Source organism: Myotis myotis, unplaced genomic scaffold (assembly GCF_014108235.1).
Source record: "Myotis myotis isolate mMyoMyo1 unplaced genomic scaffold, mMyoMyo1.p scaffold_m19_p_22, whole genome shotgun sequence".
NCBI lineage: Eukaryota > Metazoa > Chordata > Mammalia > Chiroptera > Vespertilionidae > Myotis > Myotis myotis.
This window is the reverse complement of record NW_023416327.1, coordinates 6,924,002-6,945,441: the sequence shown is the minus strand read 5'-3', so window position 1 is coordinate 6,945,441 and position 21,440 is coordinate 6,924,002. Positions and strand designations below refer to the sequence as shown.

Below are 21,440 nucleotides of genomic sequence, written 5' to 3'. Positions count from 1 at the left end.
TTAATATATAGTAAATTTCTTCTATTCGATTATTTCTTTGCTGACTCTTGCCAGCATTTTTTGACACGACTTTAGAAAAGCCCTGTCAAGTTTCAGGACATTCAGTGGCATTTCATTGGTGAGATATTAAACATGTACCTTAATCTGAGAGAAATAACCTCCTTCTGAGACTGAGTGTCCCATTTGGAAACATGCTAAGGAATCACAAAGACGTGTCTTTTTTAATGTCCTTCCTTAAAATGTTGCAATTTTTTTTTTTTTAATGTAGGCAGGTCTTTCAAATTTCCTGTTCTTTTTATTTATTAATATTTTGCTATTTTGTTGCAATTTTGAATGCCATTTCTCTAATTACATAATATATGATTATTTCAGGCATATAAAAATGCTATTAGCTTTGAAAGTTTATTTTATATTGGAATTCCTTACAGGAGAATTGCTAGTTATCATAGTTTTTTTAGAGAATTTTCTTATAATTTCCAAGTAGATAGCCATAAGCCATTTAAAATAATTATATGTTTACCCCTTCCTCTTCACAGCAGTTTACATCTCTTTTCTCTTTAGTGTCTAAACTCTAAACACATGGGCTAGAATTTTCAAAGACAAGAGCGGGGGGAGTTAATTAAGAGAGTCAAAACAGATATACTCATCTTTTCTGGGTGTTTGTGAAATCCACTGGCGAAGTCACATGGTGATATGTAGACAAATATCCTGTTATGAGCTTTGTTATTTTCTTGAAAGTTTACAAGACCTTTATTAAAATACGTCTGTAGGACCAACGCCTTTAAAAAGATTTTATCTCCTTTCCACTTATTGCTTGATAAGCTTTCTCATTTCTTTCATATTTAAGTTTCTCTACCTTTGGGGGATTACATTTACTGGAGGTTCTCTATCTTTTCTTTTCATCTCCCCACCCCACCCACCCCACCCCGCTCCGCCCCACCCTGCCCCACCCCACCCCACCACGAGCCCTTCTATCCCAGATTCAACCCTGGAACTTACTATTTATTAAAGTCATGATCTGTTTACTTTTATCTTTGTTATTTTTTGCCATGGGTTATTTTGTTGCCCCCATTTATAAAGTTTAATGATTAATTTATGCATTTTTATTATGTCTGCACTTACTATTGATAATGATGATATTTGTATCTTGTTTAGATTCAGCGTTGGTCACATTCCATGAAGCTTGACATGTTTTCACTGCCATTATTTTCTAAGTAATCTGCAACTATGGCTGTGAGTTAAATCTAACCAGCAAAGCAAATAAATAGAAGATAGAGTTGTTGATTTCCTCTTCTGGGACTCTTGAGTTTTTCATAATTTGTATTAGTGTGGTTTATTTAATACATTATTCTTATCATGTTATTATAATTTTTCAGATCCTTATTTGACTAACAAATTAGTCAAATCCAGAGTATGTTAAAATCTCCCACTATAATTGAAATAATTGCATTGTCTTATCATATTGCTTTTGTATATCCGAGAGTTTTAGCTTCAAATATTTTGATGCACTGTTATTTGGCACATAACTTTTTTTGAGGGGAGAGGGGTAATTATAATTTTTATTAGTATCAAATGATTCAATTTGTCATTTAATTTTTTGCATTAAAAGACATTTATCAGATTGAAAGATTCATATTGCCAAGTTATACAAGGCATATGAATTTATATTTAATCTTTAGGTCATGTATTTTAGAACTATGTCTTTTAAAAATAGCATGTAACCGGATTTTAATATTTGATTCAACCTCAGCATTTATCTTTTAATAATAATTTGTTTAATTTACTTTTTTCTTCAGAAAGTATTCAACCAGTATTTTATTAGCAATTACCTTTACATTTTAAAAAATAATTTGAGCTCCTTTTTCTTCACTTAGATCATAAACTGAGGCAATGTTCACTGGTCCCTTCCTAAGTAAAATAAGGAAAATAACATGATAATTCTCTCTACTCCTTTAAAATAATTTCCATTGCGAGATTATATCATTCAGAATGCTTGACCAACATTATATTAGTAGTTTTATCATCTCTTTCAGGAATTATTTTTACGTTTTCATTGCCTTTGCATAAACAGATTTACATTAATCATTTAGACCAATGATTTCCAATCATTTTCAATTCATGGCACACATAAACTAATTACTAAAATTTGTAGCATACCGAAAAATATATGTTTTGCCTATCTGACAAAAAAATAGGTATAATTTTGATTCGTTCACCCTGGATGGCTGTTGTTGTCAGTTTTTAATTTGACAATCTAAGGGAAGAGGTCAGAGCCTCTGACTACACATCAGGTAGTGCAGGCTGGAAAATGCCTGAGGCCGGGGGTGGAGTTCACTGTCTTAGGCCAGAGACCAGCGTGCTCGCTGCCAGGCCTCGGCTCCCTGGGTTTGCTGTTTCGGTGCCGCTCCCGAGGAGCCCAGGCGCCTCCGAGCGGGAAAACGGGACGTGTGTGGCATGTTCTTCATCCCTGAAATTCAAGAAATTCCCTAGGCTGTTGATTTCTACCCTTAATGATTTCAATGGTTTTCAGAACTTTACTCACCAAGTTGTGCTTCAATTGTATTGTTTATTGGATACGTTATTTCAGGGATTCTTCCTTCACGTCCAACATTTTCTGCTAAGAAATCACACATGAAATTGCATTAGAATCACATACAATACATTCCCAATTACTTTAATGTGATAATAGCATTAAAAACTTGCAGACCCTCAAAAAACATTTGTCAAGAAAAATCATAATTCATGCCATGACAGTGTCACTCTATAAATGCATATTTTTAAACCAAAAATAATTGAATTGTTAAGGAAAAAACCTAAAAGCTGGCCTATTAAGAAAATTTGCTTTTCCATTATATCCTATATAATAAAAGGCTAATATGCAAATTGTCTCCTCTACCAGGAGTTCGATCAGGGGGCGGGGCCGGCTGGCCAACATCCCACGTCCCCTCCCCCAAGTCAGCCCAGCCTGATTGGCCCTGATCAGGGTGGGCTGGCCAGACCCCACACATGCACAAATTCATGCACTGGGCCTCTAGTATTTACATATTTGGTATAAATATAAACTGATGAGCTCTCTCTCTATAAAACCCTAATATGCAAATAGACTGAACAGCAGAACAACCAAACAACCAAACAACTGATCAATAGGTCGTGCACTAACCACCAGAGCGCATGCACGGTATATGGCGGGTGTCGGCCTTGGCAGGATGGCGGAGCAGGTGAGCAGGAGCACCAGACCAAGGCAGGGCACCAGTCGCTGTCATCCGGGCGAGCCCCTCTGGTGGTTACTGACAATTCTTTATTCCCGCATGCCCTGGTCCTGCCTGGCGCTCGCACCTGCTGCCAGCACTGGTCCCAGTCACACCCACTGGTCCCGGTTGCTTGGCACCGTCAGCAGGTACGAGCGGCAGCTGCTGGCCTCAATTGTCCCTGAGGGTTTCTCCGCCTCCCCCTGCTCCTGAGGGGTGATCTGAGCAGCAGCCACCACTCACACCCATCTTTCATCTTTCTGTACTTCTTCTCTTCCTGACGGTGCCAGCCCCGCTCGCACCCGCTGCTGGGCAGGGCCCGTGCCATCAGTGCATGGGAGTGGCAGCAGCACTGGGAGCAGGGCTGCCAGCAGATGGGACCAGAGGCCACGGTGGGAGAGGCCAGGCAGGGGCACAGAGGATGGGCTGAGACCCACTCCTGTGCCCACCGCAGCCTCACAGCCCACAGTTCCTTTCAAGGTTCACGAATTCATGCACTGGGCCCCTAGTTATGTAATAAAAGTCTCTGATAATCTAAATATACTTCTAAAGCATTGGCTATTATTAAAGCTCTGGCCTAGGTCCTAGATAGAAACAATGACCCTAATGTCTTGTCTTTAGTCCCATTCCTCCATCCCCCAACCCTGCTTTTTCATGTCTTTCCTGTCCTTTCCCTCCTGTTTTTCTTTAGCTCTTTCATCCCTACATACCACTTTATAATTGCCTACCTCATATGACATGGACCCCCTCACCCTTTCATCTTTCTGTACTTCTTCTCTTCCTCATTTGTCCACCAAAATTTAACAGTCACTCTCTTAGTCCCATATTCTTCCTATCCATTTGGTGGGATGTGGAAGTTATAAAAAAGGAAACTAGGAAAATTCAAAAACATACATCCTTTATGATGGCAATAATATTGGCACCTTCTACAAACTATTCAGATTCAGTACATCCCAAACAGAAATCATCACCAGCTAGATAATTGCCGCCTTCCACATGACCATGCACATCTAAAATCTAAAAGTCATTCTAGGCAACAGCTTTTGCTTCACCTTCTTCAAATGACCAATCACCAAGTCAAACTAATTTTACCTCTTAACATTTCTCAGTCTGTGATTACTTACTCCTAAACCCTCTATTTTCTACTCTCTACTCTTTCCCTAGGCACTCTAGTTTATATCCAGCTCTTCAATTACCACCTCAAGGCCAATGACCTTGTAAGGAGCTGTACTATCTCGAGTTCTTTCTCTAAGATCCAGACCCACATAGGCTACAGCCTCCTCAGTGTCTCCACCTGAGCAACTCAAAACCACCATGTACTCACATTCTCCGTGTACTCACTTTGCCCATGTACTCACTTTATCCATGACCAAACTCATGATCACATTCCTAACCCCAGTTTTCCTCTAACGTTACCTTATTTTATTGAATAATATCATCATCCAATCACTTGTGTATGCCCAAAGCCTAGCTTCCTTGATCATGCCACATCCCTCACTTCACATTCAATCCTACACTAAGACCTGTGGATTTTACCTCCTAAAATGCCTCTAATCCATCACATCACATCCCTCCATCTTCAGGGCCATCATGTTGCCTGTACATACTTGACATCTCACTTGCATTTCTTCACAGGCCTACTAACCGCCACTCCTGTTTCCGTAGGGATCATCCGGTGCACAGCAGCCACAGTGAGCTTTCAGCAATGTAAGTCACATCAGCTAGCCTGCTCTCAACCTCTCTGCCATTTTCGTAGGATAGATCCATACTTCCCGCTTTAGATTGCATATTCCCACCGAATCTTGGCTCATGACTATTTCTCCAACTTTATAACCCACCATGATTTCCATCACTCACCATAGCTCCAGCCAACCTGTCTGCTTTCCACCCTTCAGAAACGCCATTGTCTGTCTTGTTATAGGGCCCTCACTTGGGCTGTGCCCTCAGTCTCAACAGAGCTCACCCATTCCACTACTCAGTGAATACTCCTGCCCATCGCATCACCAGTATCAGGAAGCTTTCCCTGACTTTTCAATCGGCCCTTGTCTGTTTGCTCTATCTTCATTTCCTTCATTGCATTAATCTCCTTAGTTATTATCATTAGTACACTATCTGGTAAATTTCTCCCTCCCTCCCTGCTCAGGCTTCAAAGCCCTGGCAGAGCAGTGGACCTGGCTGCTTTCCTCACCATCATGTTCTCTCTGCTTAGCACAGGACCTGGCCTTGTTAGGCACTGAGTGAAGAGTCGCTGAATGACTGCCTGAGAAGAAGCTCTACCGCTTCCATCCAAGTTTAGATAATCAACACTCTTCTGGACATTGAAGAAACATTCTAAATGGTCCAGGCCTCAGACCCTCTTCAACTCCTGCCCAACCCATCTCAAAACTTTCACCATCACAAACACAGCCTTGTCGCTCTGTACTTGCACCCAACCCAGGGCTCTTCAGAAGCAACATGATACACCTGCATGTGACCGGTCCCCTTGACCTTGCCCATGTGACTCTATGGCTTCCTCACCTTGTACTTACATATTACATCCAACATAATCGACAATGGAAGACACTTCTATGCTTTGCCTTATACTCTCTCTGCCCCTCCTTGCTCTTCTTTATTTCCATAAACCCTACTCATCTTTCACAATTCAGTTCAGATGACATTTCCTTTCTGAAGCCTTTAGGCCATTTACTTGCCACCATGGGGAAACTTCTGAATCTTTTCCTGCTCCCTCAGACACTGTCTATAACTGTCCTCACCACATAATGTGAAATGCTCTCTAGCTCCACTACCACTAGGCTGAGAGCTTCTCAACAGGAAAAAACAAAGTGTAGTGTTTTTAAAAATTTTTGTTTATCAAATTTTAACAATTTGGGGTATACAATAGATCAAAATAAATGTTTACTTCAAATGCATAAAATTAGACCCTTGGACTCAGTGACCTCTGACTTATTCTTCAGATGCCTTTGAAATTTTGCCTTTCAAAGAGTTCCCTCTGCTACAGGTAAAACGAAAGTACAGGAGTAGTCAGTCATTCAGTCCACACATAGCTCCGTGCCTAACGAGGCCAGGCACTGGGTTCACTGTTAGCGATTCAACTGTGACCAACACAAAGTGCCTACTTTCAGATTCTATCACTTAGCATAAAACCCAAAGCATAAAAATCGTAACAACTAATGCAATTAATTTTCACAGTTCAGGGGCTCCAGGTGGGAAGCAGGAAGCCACTCAAGTTGGACACACCTCCTCAGACAGCCACACCATCAAGAAATCTCTAAGCATTCCCAGGACATGAAGGCTGACAGAAATCAGTGACAGACATGAAGGGGCAAGGCAAAGACATGCATACAGACATGTGCTATATGGAATTGTTCGCCTACAGTTTACATAATGTTATTAATCAATGTTACCCAATAAATTTAATGTTAAAATAAAGATGTATTTAGCCTTCAGTTCTTCCCATTTAGAGGCGTAAATATAGAAAACAACTCTCTACTGGGAAAGAAGCCACGGCAGCGAGCAGAAGCACCTGCTGAGTGTGTCAGAGAGAACCCGCTGCCCAGCCCTGCGGCCTGGGTTCGGCCTGTGGCCTCCACGAACCACTTTGCAAGGGCAGGAGGCCTTCTCCTCCCAAACCTTTGCAAACTTAATGGCTCAAGCGACATTGCTAATTCAGGTTTCTTCTACCCCTAAGATTCAGCTTTAAAATTTTCAGGGCATATGCTTAAGAAATCCAGCTCTCTGGGCTGAGAACTAAGACCCCATGGGCATGAGGCATCCTGGAACCAATTTCAGAGACCAAAGCTGGCATGGCCACCGAAAGAGTCACACCAGTGAGGGCTCAGGGAAACAGAGTAATTTTCACAATATCCACCACTTACTAAATCTCTATTCTTGGCCAGGCATCCCAATAGCTACTTACATATAGGATGTGTGTGTGTTTCAATTACAGTGGACCAAGGGTTTTGAGTATTCTGTTTTCTCAGATGAGGAAATTAAATTGCTCATGCCTCATTCTTTCTACCCTCTGATTCTAATAGTGACATGTGAGAACCTGCTAACCTTTGAGGCATAATAATCCCTCGTTTGGAAAAACTGCTGTTTGAAACTGCTGTTTGAAAGTCTCTGCTATTTTTAGATAGTCCCTTGCTCTTTAAGTCAGCTATGTTATTTTTAGACAGTCTCTTATTCTATAAAATATAGCTTTGTTTTTTAGCTTGAATAATAGAAAAGATAAACTTAACTGTCTGACCTTGCAAGCTAGCCATCTAACGTAAGGGGCTGATATGCTGATACTGATAATATTCTCATGCCAGGTGTTTGTTAGATATGATATGTCCTCAAGGTTACAAGTTGTCTGTATAGATATGACAGGTGTTTGTTAGATATGATATATACTCAAGGTTACAGGCCGTTGGCAATAATAACTTACACAAAAACCTAGAAGGACATAAAAAGGGAATACTCCTTCGTTTGTTCAGAATTTGACAGAGATATTCTGCTCTGAACCCGCATGCAATAAAAAAACTCCTAATTAATTGACTTGTTAAGGCGTCTTGTATCTAGTTCGCTGATTTACGATACAACACCTTCAGGAGTATCAGTCACTCGTCTCAAAGTCAGAGCGCCATCTCCCACAGAGCTGCAGGCTCAGGCAGTGACCGTGAGCATACTTACTGACATTCACGGCAATTCTCCGGGACACAGTGAACTGCCTCCCTGCATGTGTCAGGCTGGCTTCGCAGGCATAGCTTCCTCTGTCTTCCTCCGAAACATTGTTCACTAACAGCTTTATTCCCCAATAAGTGAACCGCTCTCCTTTAATCTCTTTACAGTTCTAAAGATAAAAAAGAAAAGAAAATTCAACTCAAAGAGCATTTTGGGATCAGTTACATTCCCAGTTGGCAGCATTCCATAAACCGTGAGGAGATACAAGAAACTCTGTGGCCCCTAGACATTAGGTAGTGTATAAACCCTAGACAGACATTAGGTAGTGTATAACCCTAGACAGACATTAGGTAGTGTATAAACCCTAGACATTAGGTAGTGTATAACCTAACTGAAGTCTGTATAATGCTCTCCAGGAAGAGTTGGCAGAGAACGTTTAACAGGCTGAAATGAGTGTTACGAACATTCAGTCTAATGGGAGTCGATGGACAGAGACTATGCAGCTGGAGGAAGACTCCGTGGAGGAAGACAGGCCGGGCCATAAATGTGTTCAGTGGGAGGATGAACAGGCAGAGTCCTCCACCGCAGGGCCTTCTCTCCCCATGGGCCACCACGCCCCTTGGCCAAGGCCTGCTTCACTGTGTCACAGGCCCTATTGTTCCTGCACTTCTCAAGGGTTGGCCTTTTCAGAGGTCAAAAATAACTCATTCCCAGCATTCTATCTGGACCATAGTCAATGTGTGCTGACGAGGTTTATGAACAGCAGACGCCATGCCACTTCTCACACCCCTCACCCCCCTGCTTCCACGGCATCCACAAAACAGCCTCAGCCCAAACCCACTGGAGGCTGGTTAGTCTCAGGACACCTTTCTACCTATCATCCTCAGCAGCCACCCAGCGGCCAAGTCTCACACCCATCTGTCCTCCCAGAAGCTCACATTGTATGCTAATTGCTACTTCTCCCATCTCTCAGACCCACTTCTGAACACTCATATCTTTCCCCTTTCTTCAGGAAGCTTCACTCTACAAAGTGACATCTTGGACAATGGAGCCCATTTTAGTCATTCAGCATTTAAGTTCCTGCTCCTTGCTCGCACTGAGAGGCCAGGCAGGAGGAAGATGCAGTCCCTGCCTCAGAGAGCGCACACTCGTGATAACAGAGAAGACAGACATTCAAACCCTCAACTTATAGATAAAGATCGTATTGCCCACGTTTTAGACCTCATTCTCTGCCTTCGGAGCAGTGTTAACGAATCTGTCTCAGAAGGTAAAATGCAATAATGCCGGGACAAGCATTCGCTTACTTACTATGTAAACTACAGCTTCCTAGAAGTCTCCATAATTGCTCTATAAACATCTCCATGGGGAACTAAGCTGTAACTGGACAATGGCTTACCCATGGGACGGGAGTGAGTAAGAGTCAGATAGGGGAAAGCATCAGACTCTGATAGTGTGATGTCACCTTCTTTGGAGAAGAAGCCAAAAAAAGCTTGAATCTCTGGACTGTGGAAACCTCTTCCCTACATGGGCTTAGGTAGGCACAGTCTCTGGGCTTCACTTTCCATGTTTCCATTGCTGAGAAGTCCCCTTGGCAATGGACTCATTCTTTCTTTCAGGTACAAATATTTAACCATATGAAAGTTCAGCCTTGCTAGCTTACGAGCCATTCTATCCTTTTACGGTAACTAGGATGGCCTCTAATATAATCCACTGAAGCATTATTTTAGAGTCTAAATTCTCATAAGGCTTTGATTTTTATTTAACAACTAGAGGCCCGGTGCACAAATTTGTGCACAGGTAGGGTCCCTCCGCATGGCCTGCAGGAATTGGGCCGAAACCGGAAGTCTAATGCTGCCTGCCACTCCCGCTCATCCCGGCCTTGCTGCGCCTGCCGCCGGCTCTCGCCCAGTCAGTCCTGATCAGGAGAGGCTCACGTCACCATAGCTGCGCTTGCCAGTAGTAAGCCCTGAGTCTGACACTTGTCCCAAGGCAGGTGGGAGGGGGGCGGGACGCGATCTGCCTTCCAGGTGGGCAGTGGGACTGCGTTTCTGGCCCAGGATCTGGATCCATCCTGCTGACATTCGCGCCAGTTATCGGAAGCCACCTGGTGGCCACTTTTATATTGTTTCTTCCTTGCAGAGTGTCTAGGGAGGGGAAGTGACCGCAGTGCCTGAGGTCAACTTCCAGGAGGCAGTGCTGATGGGATTGTGCCGGCAACACTGGTCTGTTGGTGCCTGGCCCATTCTCTGCAGATTAGACCTGCACTACTACTGAGGGAGTGAGTGGCTGCTGCTGGGCTGGTGGGTGGCCAGGACAGGGGGGTTAGTTGAGCGGTGCTCCCGCTGTGGGAGCGCACTGACCCCCAGGAGGCAGCTCCTGTGTTTAGCACCTGTCCCCTGGTGGTCAGTGCCTGTCATAGCAACTGGTCATTGGGTTGTTCGGTTGCTTAGGCTTTTATATATAGAGATTCTTGGGTGATAGCTCACTAATAAGATTTAAAATTTAAAAATTCATAATGGCCAATATTTTAATGTGTTTCATGTTTCAAGCACCAAAAAGAACACTCCTGGCCCAGCGTGTACAATGGTTCTGAGGCATAAAATAGCCCAGAGCTCTGACTGAGAGGTTGTGGCTGTGGGAGAATGTGAAGATGAAACCAGAGGGACAGGCAAGGGATGTCATCGGAAACCATGGAAAGGGATGTGCTTTGGAAGCCGCCTAAGCAAGGGAATAGGGTTATTACACTTGTGTTTGAGAGTAATCTATCTGGCTGTGTGGGAAAGGATTAAAGATGAATGATCAAGAAACTGGGGAAATTTTAGAAAGTTATTTCCATAAACTAAGGCTAAACAGAGCATGAACTAAGGCAGTACAGTAAGAACAGCAAGAAGAGAACACAAAAACAATGATGTTAAACAATTCCAATCCACAGAATTCAGTGACAAATTTGGAATATGGAGAGAGAACAGGATTTTCATGACCCCATTTTGGTTATGCAAAGGTGTTGTTAGATAGGAGAGAGAATGTAAAGAAAATACAAAAGAATGATCAGATTTGGGGGTGAGACCAAAGTGGCTCTAGATATGGTGGCAATGGTTGAGTTATGGATGGAAATGTCTAAGAGGAATACATGTTAGGCCATTGGACAAAGTATCTGGAGGTTGAGAGAAAGATCAAAGTGGGAGAGAGAGTTGGGAGCCCTCTGTGCATGAATGGTTCCATGAGCCATCCCCATCTGAATGTAATCAAGGCAAGAATAGAAGATGACCGTGGCTGAAATTGAAACCCCAAAATCTAAGGCCCCAATATAGAGGATGAGAACCCAGTGATGGTTGCTAAGGAAAGAATGGGGGGTTTGGGGGAGCAGAGATAAAAGAAGTGAGTCTCAGGTAGAATAGAAGAGAGAGTTCTTAGCTGGAAAGAATGTCCAGTAGTTATGAATGCTACTAGGAAATCAAGCTTAGGGCTGAAAATGAATGTTAGGTTTGGCAGCGGGAAAGCCAGGAGTAACCTCACAGTACAGATTCCGCACGATGGTGAGGAGGACCTTGTTGTATTGAGGAGTAATTTGGAACCGAAAAACATGGAGACATACAGCTTTTTCACGTGTAGGCACTTCTCTATCTATCTATAAGAATGGGCGTTTAGTGTCCAAACTTTCTCCCCTCAACCCCTTCGAATTCAAGGACAATCTTTATCCCTCCCAGGCCTCAATTCTCCCAGCCACAACTTAAACTTTGTCCATAACTACTATGTCTCTAAACTCTTAAAAACATATATATCATTCTGATTATAATTTTTTACTATGCCACCTCTTCATCCCTTTATTTTCACTAAGTAATAATATCTAATAATGTTTGGTACAGTAATCGCTATGTGCCCACAGTGAACTAAATGCTTAGTGGAGAGATTATTTCATTTAATCTTTAAAACTCTATGAGGTCCTAGCTCTCAGTCTTGATTTAGTTGCAAGAAACAAAAGCATTCTGGCTATTTTGGGCAGAAAAGGATTCAACACAGGGTATTAGGTGCTTACAAAATGTTAAGAAGTGCTCAGGGAGTGAGGTCTGGTCCAGCGCCGCACTGTGGGACCAGCTCATACAACAGCTGCTACCTCCACCACAGTCATGACGGTGGGGCCCGGATTTGGAACTAAACCACCTGCAAGTCAGAGGCCAGGAGTGGCTACTCCGCCGCTGTCCTTGTGAAATCCTGTCACATCGGGTAGAGCCAGCCCAACAAGTAACTCCAGAGACACATGCACGAGGCTCCCGCCCTGCTGTGCTGCCCTCACACCAGCCTCCCGGAAGCAGGGGACACGCTGAGTCCGTCCAGGACTGGAGCTGCAGGCACCCTGGCAGCGCAGGTGTGCTGGTTGCCCTGCCTTCCTTCCAGCTTCCTGGTCTCTGTGGCAGGAGGCTCACTGTGGATGGTGAGTGTTTGCCACCATGTCTGCCATATTTCCTGCCTGAACTTTCTATGCACCTAATCCAATTTCTTATCTTAATTTGAATCAGTCCTCTTAACCCTTTATTTACTCCTAATTTCTAGTTTCCTTAGGGCATTGTTTTCTTTCTAAATCTAAACCAACCTGGACTCCTGTGGCTACGACTTTAATCACCCCTTTCAGCCACTGAACTCTGTAGCCCTTTGCCTGCCAGCGTATCCACCCTGCAAACCCGCACCAGGTCAGCCCTGTGGTCCCCGCCCGCGCCAGCTGAGCACTGTGGGAGGTAAGCATGGGTCTTGGCACCACTCCAAATGCATGGTCTTCACTACCACACTCACCTACTCACCATGCTGCCTGTTCAAATCTCCCACATGGCATCTCCCAGGTAACAGAGAGAACAGAGGCCTTCACAAATGAGTGACCTCTGCTTACCCCTCCTTTCCTCCATTCTACCAGTTCCACTTCATGCACTTTTTAAAATGATCCCCATTTTTTATTAAATTCTAAAATAGCCTAAATAATCAACACACCACCATCATTAAGTCCTTCCAATTTATTCACTATAGTGCCCACACAAAAACTTCACTCACATACAAAGTTGATCATGTCACTATCCTGGTGGTGTGGTTAGCTGTTAAAGTACTGTGAGTGGGAAGGGCTGTGTGTCAGCTAGCATGCAAGGTCTCCTACTCCTAATACCACACTAACATATACCCTAAACTCTAATCAATGCCCCAAACCATTCTCACTGGTACCTTTTCACATACTGTTCCCTTGAATTCCCATCCTCCCTTCCCTTCCCCCCAGGTTAGCTGTCAATCATTCTGTAAACACAGCTCAGCAGTCACCTCCCTCAGAAAGGCCTGTGGCTGATCTTATGTTGCCTCCTTTGAGTTCACCTTGTGCTCTAAGGAAAACTGTTTCGCTTGCTTGTCTGCCCTTCTGGTAAATTATGGCTATTGGAAGCGAGGGTTCTCTCATCATTACATCCCCAGTGCCTGGCATGGCACCAGGCAGATGATAAGCTCTAAATATTTTCATAATTTATTCCAACCCTCTCATTCTACAGATGAAAACACTGAGGCCCAAGGGGTGAGTCAGTTAGTGGCAAAAACAGAGCCATGACTGAGGTACTGGGTCTGCACAGGTTGACACTGGAGAATGGCCCCTCCTTATACTACCTGCCTCCTAGCTCCCTCCCGTCTTCTCGGGCTGAGTGGTTATTTCAAAATGAAACTTGCCTGAGTCTCCCTCATGCATAACCTGCTTCGCAGCAGAGAAAGAGGCCAAGCACCTGCTTGTTAAAAAGATCCGTAGGACCAATCATGGGGCTCTGGGTTCGTCTCAGGGTCTTACAGAGATTGGCATGCATTTTAATAGTGATAAGTATTATAACGCTGCTTAAATTGCTAACAACTGCCCATTCCTCTAATCCGATCACGCTGGGATGGAAGGGAACAGGCTGTGCTCTCAGGCGAGTGGCCATGGGATTGGAAAGCCTTCTGAAATCATGTGGTCCAAACTCACTTCCTAAGGGAGAAAATGAGGTGCAATGCACCTGCATCTTGGCACTGGGGGCGCGGCAGAGTGATGCCTCTGCAAATGTCACTGCCTCCACGGCCATGAGCTCAGCAGGGGCAGGTCAGGCCAGAGTCCTCCTGGGAAGCCCCGACGGGTCCCACTGGTGCCAGGAGGGGCTGTGAGGCTGCGGTGGAGGCCAAGGCCTGAGGAGCAGCACCTGGGGAGCCACGAGGGGAAGTGGACACTGGTTCCTGAGAAGGCGGACTGGGCTTCAGAAGTGGGTGAGCCACACTCCAAAACCCACACCCACCGAGGGCTACTTCTGCATCTCTTTCTAAGCAACTGAAAGAAGAGGGGGAAGCGCATTGTGGACGTGAATCACAGAACTAACAGACCCAGACTGCAGCTCTCTCATTCTGTGGACTAAGCCTGAGGCATTGGCAAACGTGGAACTTGAAGGCAGTCTCACCAAATTTCAAACTACTTACAACATATGGAGTAGATTCTCTGCCACAGTGCGATTAAGCTTACTTAATGGATGGTCGTTTTGCTGTTCGTTCTAATTAGCATATTAGCTCTTTATTATATAGGATGACCCAAAAATCCATCTCATAAAGTTATTAACATAACAGCAAGTTAAAAAAACCCAAGAAAACGGGGGGAGGGGGGAGTGTAAATGAGAGCATAAATTAATGAAACAGAGTTAACAAAGTTAGCGCTTTGAAAAAATTATTCAAGTTGATAAATCCCTGGCAGGAGTCAACAAAACAAGAGAGAGAGAGAGAGAGAAATATGACACCAGATATGAAAAAGAGACATCACCTCAAATCCTACAAACATTAAAAAGGTAATAACAGTATATTTTGAACAATTTTAGCTCAATAACTTAAAAATTGTAAAGGTAAAATGAAAATTTCTAAGCAAGCACAATGTGCTAGGTTTGCTATAAAGAAGCAGTAGGGCATCTGAGTGGCCCTATAATTAAGGACTCTGAATTCTATGATTTAAAAACTTTCCTTCAAAGGAAGTCCCAGTCTTACATAACTTTACTATAAACACTAAAAGCACATAGCAGAAGAAATAAAATCAATCTTAAACATTCCAGAAGAAAGTAAAGATTACTTCCCAACTTATTTTCTAAGGTCAGCATATCCTTTATACCAAAATTTGACAGGGACAAAGCAGGCAACAAAAATTACAAACCGACCTCTTTATGATTTAGATGAAAATTTTTTTTGACAAATCAGGCAAGCCAAATCTGGCAACATATAAAAAGGGTTACACATCAATTTAGATTATTCCAGTAAAGCAACATGGGTATAACATTCACAAATCAATTCCTGTTATTCAGTACAGTAACAGAGTAAAAAGAAAAAAATATCTAATAATTAGGAAAGGCAGATAAAATTTAACATCCATTCATAATATGACTTCAAGCAAACTAGAACTTAACCCCAAAATAAACATGACACTTAACAGGACTAATAAGAGTAGCTGCTTGTTGGGGGAGGGGCCATGGGCCCAGGATACACATGGGTCAGGAGTGGGAAGGAGACTTCCGGGGGTTATGCTGTGTGATTATTGCCTCATGTGCACGTGAGGGCCCATTCAAACATACGAATTAATTAATCTGTTTGAAAAGAGAAATAGCCAAGGATGGTCTGAAAAGTAAGGATGGTAGGGAGGAGGTGGAAGATACAAAGAATAAAATATTAAAAAGCTATCCTATATAATAAGAAGCTAATATGCAAATCAACTGAATGGCAGAACAACTTGTCATTATGATGTGCACTGACCACCAGGGGGCAGAAGCTCAACACAGGAACTGACCCCCTCGTGGTCAGTGTGCTCCTACAGGGGGAGTGCTGCTCAGCCGGAAGCCCTGTGGCAGCGCTAAGGATGTCCGACTACTAGCTTAGGCCCACTCCCCAGACTGTGAGAGGGTGCAGGCCAGGCTGAGGGACCACCTGGAGTGCATGAATTTCGTGCACCGGGCCTCTAGTAATAACCATAAATTTAAACATAAATAATTAGCAGATAAGATTGTCAATAGCAATCAGCTATCAAATCTGTCTGAGATACACAATCTCTTTTCTAATTTTGCCTTAAAAATACAACTTAAATTGAAAAAACAAGTGGGTTTTAAAGAAAAGAAGAGACAGTATTAATGGGAAAATCCTTTTTTTTTACCTTATACCATTTTACTGAATCCAAGACACAACTCTTCGGGAAATTCAGGTGACATGTCAGGCTGTCGTCTTTCCCAACATGCAGTATTTGTTCGTGCCCATCTGGGAAATTCATTTGACTGTTTCTGGACATGCCGCACCCATAGTTTTCAAACACAGTTAGGTTTACATGTACTTGGCGACACATGTCTGTATCACTGTAAGAAAACAACAGAGTGACCCTCATGAAACAATCACAGGACCAAACGATGCCAGTCATCTTCAAATACGTGCAAATCCTCTGTGAGGCACAGTGCGAACACGCTGCCTCCAGCAAGACAAGCACAGCTCACAGGCTCGCAGCACCCAGGGAAAGTGCTGACACATGGAAACACTGGACGCACCCTACCCAGGGACCAACAGGGACATGGCCGGGGGCCGACAGACACCGGGTGCCGCTGAGCGTGGCCTAGGAGGACAGACCCTGTCATAGCGTTCCGATCTGGGGGGCTCGGGGAGAAATAACCCAAATTAGGGATTTAATATAAAATTTCCTGTGCTCCTTCAAAATGTCAGTGTCGTGAAGAACAGCCCAAGGACCTGTCCAGGGGAAAGAGCAAAAGCACACGGCAGCCAGCGGCAGGGCATGATCTTGCCTGGCCCCTACTGGGAAGAAAAGACTTGAACTGCTCGCCACTGAGAGGATGGGTAAAAGGAGAACATGGACTGAGTAGAACATCGTACAACAGTACAATTTCCTAAAGGTGTGATCTGTATGTGATTAGTAAGAGCATATTTTTGTCGATAGGGAATACACATTGAAATAGTAAAGGGTCAGGGGTCATAATGCCTACAACTCACATGATTTAGGAAAAATGATTTAGAAAACTTATCATGTGTGATGTACAAATATATGGAGAGAGAATAATAAGGTAAATGTGGCAAAGTGTTAAATAAGGGGAATCTAGTTAAAGGATAGATGAGAGTTCTTTATACTAGTCTTGCAAATTTTATGTGAATTTGAAAGCATTTCAAATATACAGTTTACTGAGTATGTATCATGTCTATGTATATGTTAAAATTTTATGAAAATTCTTGTTTATTTTCTTCTATTACAGACAGTATCTGTTTCCTTTCTGTGAAAGATGATTTTCTGCATTTCCCAGCTCCCAGGTTCAAATATTTTAAATCCAGTCTGGATTTCACAGTGAATTTGTGTGACATACAATCTCCACCTCTAGTTCGTATGTCATGGGAGAGCACCCGCCCCAGCATGATGGGCCTGGTGAGTGAAACTGGAAAAAGGCCATGTACACGGGCACCGGCCACTCCTGTTTCTGTACCACTGAGTGATTTTGTCCTGTAGGTCGATCTGACATATGAAAATGAGGAATCTGGCATGAATCAGAGCCGGGCACAGAAAGGGACCAGCAAATACCACAGAAACAGAATGAGAGGGAATGCAGCTTCCCTTTGGAGGCGCCTACGTCCCATGATCTCAGCTCATTTCACTTCGGCCCTAGCAGGCTGCCATGCTTCCCATTCTGCAGACAAGAGAACCATGCCTCGGGGAGGCCAAAGCATTCGTTAGGTCAGTGGTTGGCAAACTGCAGCTCGCGAGCCACATGTGGCTCTTTGGCCCCTTGAGTGTGACTCTTCCACAAAATACCACATGCGGGAGCACATGTACAGTGTGATTGAAACCTCGTGGCCCATGCGCAGAAGTCAGTATTTTGTGGAAGAGCTACACTCAAGGGGCCAAAGAGCCGCATGTGGCTTGTGAGCTGCAGTTTGCCGACCACTGCGTTAGGTCATGCACATGTGTGTCAGTAAAGGAAGGTCACAAAACGGGGCCCTTGGGCAAAATGTGGTCCAAAGGTGTGTTTTATTTAGGCAACACACACAAAGCTATTGAAAAGTTACACACACACACACACACACACACACACACACACTAATTTTCAGGTTTCCTTGAAAAAATGGAAAATGGACTTGAGCTGAATAGATTGTCGCCTTTGGTGAGGCACGCTCCAGCTGAACGCAGTCCCCACCAGCTCAGCTGTCCCCATCTACACAGAGCTGTCATTCAACTACACAGTGTTACTTTCTAGCACAGGGTACACTGGGCCTGAGCATACGTGGTGCTTTGTCACTGGTACATTTCCATAGCAGATGCCTTACAAAAAGGTGGTGGGCAAAGGAGGCTGGCTCCCCTCCGGACATGCAGCCCATCACAGGAATGCTGGGCATGCGGAGAATGAGGGCAGCGACAATAGTGGGAGACACCAGTTTTGGAAGTTGGTCTGGATGTGGCATCACTTCCATGGGAAAAGCTGTATTTCATATTCTAACAACTGATTTACAAATCTTCTCTGCTTTAAAACGTTTTCATTGGAAATTGTTTTATAACAACTATAAAACCATATTTTATTCTTCTCATTGAGTTTTTAAGTTCTTACGAATTTATTAAGAATTTTCCTAAAAGAATTATAGACATATGATTGTAACATGTCAGTGAGAGAGATGGGGAGAGTGTGCTGGTGCTCTTCAAGGGGGGAACTTACTTTATCACACACTGGTAGGTCCCCGAGTCCCGCCAGGCCACGGGCAGGAACACGAGCCAGCTCTGCTCCTGGTGGATCCTCGCCTGCGAGTCGGTGGGGACTGGGCCTTTGCGAGGGTGTCTGTACCAGGCTACACGTGCTTTCCCGGAAGTGAGCAGAGGGGATGTGCAACTAAAGGCAAAGGGCTGCTTTGCTGAAGATGCCTCGGTTAGCACACGGATGACGTGGCATTCATCTAGGGAGAGGAAGGGAAACGTAATCATGAAAGGGAACTCTTTACTAATAGTTTAACGAATGTGTCAATTCCTAGCCAATTTCACTGAGAGCTTTCTCAGTGTGGGAATTTCCCAAAAATAGTGTGTTGATGTGAAAGCAGAATTCAGAGCCCTCCCAGTGTGTCCATAGGACTGAATCTCCTGCTTCCTCCCGGTTGTCAGCCTCTGGAATGAGCCCCTCTCTCCCTTCCATCGGAAGGCCTTCATTCTTTCCCCTCCCCTCAGAGGAAACCTTCCTGCTCTCGGCCCTCCTTGTCCTGTTTTCTGTCACCAGCTATTTTGTTTAAAAATCCGCTCGCTTTAAAGTTCCTTTTTACCAAATTGCCTGGTTTGCTTTTACCTTGGGCCATAGAACAGAGCTGTCATAGGACCCAGACAGCACTCCATCCATTTGCCCTTGAATGCAAGCCTTGACTCGCACTTTGCCTACCCTCCTCCTCTCCTAAGTCACCTCAAAGCTCATGCCCTTTTGGGGCCGAGCACCAGGCTTTGGAAGGGAAGCTCCCACTCCGCAGACCCCTGCCTGGGCCCCGGGGAAGGTGAGCTGCAGGCTCAGAGCCCCCCGCCTCCCCCAGGTCCACACACCAGGCGGGCTGGCCGCAGGGACACAGGGTGAGGTGGCTGAGGGCCAGGCAACGCCAACATACCTGCGCCCAGAAGCAGCGGGAGGGCCACGGACACGCACAGCAGCAGGGACGCCGCCCCCATAGCAGGCTGCGGGAAGAGAAGGGGTGGGGCAGGGCCGGCTCTGCGACCTCGGAGATCCCAGGTCAGCCGCTGGCCTTCCCTTCCTCCTGGGGTGCCCTCCACCTGGCCCCGCGTGTACCTTCCCTGCCCTTTCCTATCCTTGGGCCGACCTTCAGGATTGGGTGGAAGAGCCGCGGGCGGTCGCAGAGGGGAGGCGGGGCGCGGTGGGGGCGGAGCGGGTCCCCCCTCCAGGGAGCGCCATCGCTTCCTGGGGAGGAGGCGATTCCCCCTTCCCTGGGCAGTGAGGTGGGATCTCTGGGAGGCTCCCTGGGAGGCTCCCCCCCAGCCGCCTCAGCCCTGAGGGTCCGGGTCCCCTGTGCGTGGCACGTGGCCTCCCCTGCGTCTGGGGCCTCGGGTCCGCAAGGCCTGAGCCCACATCCCAGCCCGGCCCACCTGGGAGCAGGTGAGATCCACCTGGGAGGGCCACCTGGGAGGGCCACCTGGGAGGGGCCTATGAGATCCACCTGGGAGGGCCACCTGGGAGCAGGTGAGATCCACCTGGGAGGGCCACCTGGGAGGGGCCTATGAGATCCACCTGGGAGGGCCACCTGGGAGCAGGTGAGATCCACTGGGAGGGGCCGGTGAGATCCACCTGGAGGACCATCTGGGAGGCCAGTGAGGGTCATCTGGGAGGGGCCGGCGGGAGGCCGGCAGATTCGGGTCGCCCAGCCGGTGGGAAGCCGCCGGGGTCCGACCTCTGGCCTCAGGTCCCAAAGGTCCGGCCACCTGGTTCCCGCACACCTACCTGGGCGCCCCGGGGGCGGACCGGAGCCTGGGGCTGGGGAGCGCGGGGCTGGCTCCGGGCGGGACGGCGGGCACCTCCAGGCCCGGCTGCTCCCCGCCAACAGCGCTGCGGGCGGGGCGGGCACCTCAGCGCGCGGGGAGGTGCGGCCTCGTGCAGGGGCGGGTCCGAGGCCGCCTGGGCGCCTGGCCCGGGGTCCCCGCCGCCGTTCGGCCCGCCCCGTCCTGTGCGCGCTACGCGTTCGGTGCGGCCGGGCCTCCTCGGGCGGCACTGAGCGCCCCCAGGGGGAGCCGTCCGGGCGGCTCCTGGGGAGTCGGGACCAGCACGGACGCGCCGCGCTCGGTAACCAGGAAGCCGGCCGCCCGGGGTGACGCCCAGCCCCGGAGCACGGGCTGCTCGGGTCCCAAAGGGGAGCGGGGGCTGCCCGGGGGCTGCTGCCTTGGCCACTGCGACGGAAGGAAATCTAAAATGCGACCATCATTCAGGATCTCCCTGCGCCAGGGCTGGGGCGGCTGCCGCGCGTCCCATGCACCGCAAAGCTCGCGGCTCCCCCCGGGCAGGCACTCGCCGAGGCTGTGGCTCCATCCCGCCCAGCCCCTGTGCGCGCTCGGGAGGCGACCGATCAGTGGTTCTCTCTCACATCCATGCTTCTTCCTCTCTCTCTTTAAAAAAGGAAGGAATCAATAAAAACATATTCTCCGGCGAGGATTAGAGAGAGAGAGAGGCGGTTCGGGGCCAGGCCGCCCGGGGCTCTGGGGGCTGGGCCCCAGGCAGAAGCGCCACAGGCGGGGGGCAAGGAGGACTGTGCCAGCCGCGCTCCCAGGCGGTGTGGCCGCGGTTTGCAAACCCCCACAAGGTTCCAGTCACTGAGGTCCCAGCGCTTTTGTGTCTGTGCGTGTTGTCTGTCACCACTTGCTGTGTTAGAAATTAAATAGAGTTTGAACATTTATTTTATCCATTTTAAATAACAAAAAATGCATTATGTATGCCTAAGATCATAAATATCAGACATTTTATGAAAAATAACTATACTTCCCAAAACAGACTTCCTGAGAAAAATGAT

The 21,440-nt window shown here is 46.3% G+C and overlaps 1 protein-coding gene across 1 annotated transcript in view; it reads right to left on the bottom strand.

Moving 5' to 3' along the window:
• IL1RL2 (interleukin 1 receptor like 2) overlaps window positions 1-20,505 on the bottom strand; it is a 46,892-nt gene extending 26,387 nt beyond the window's left edge. Inside the window, exons 1-6 of the mRNA XM_036355413.1 lie at window positions 20,381-20,505; window positions 19,536-19,602; window positions 18,614-18,848; window positions 16,072-16,267; window positions 7,920-8,079; window positions 2,543-2,617 (exon numbers count right to left, since the gene is read on the bottom strand). Of these exons, the coding sequence (XP_036211306.1) occupies window positions 2,543-2,617; window positions 7,920-8,079; window positions 16,072-16,267; window positions 18,614-18,848; window positions 19,536-19,596 (727 nt within the window). The 5' untranslated portion in view covers window positions 19,597-19,602; window positions 20,381-20,505. The remainder of the gene's footprint in view (window positions 1-2,542; window positions 2,618-7,919; window positions 8,080-16,071; window positions 16,268-18,613; window positions 18,849-19,535; window positions 19,603-20,380) is intronic.
• Window positions 20,506-21,440: the final 935 nt, after the last annotated feature.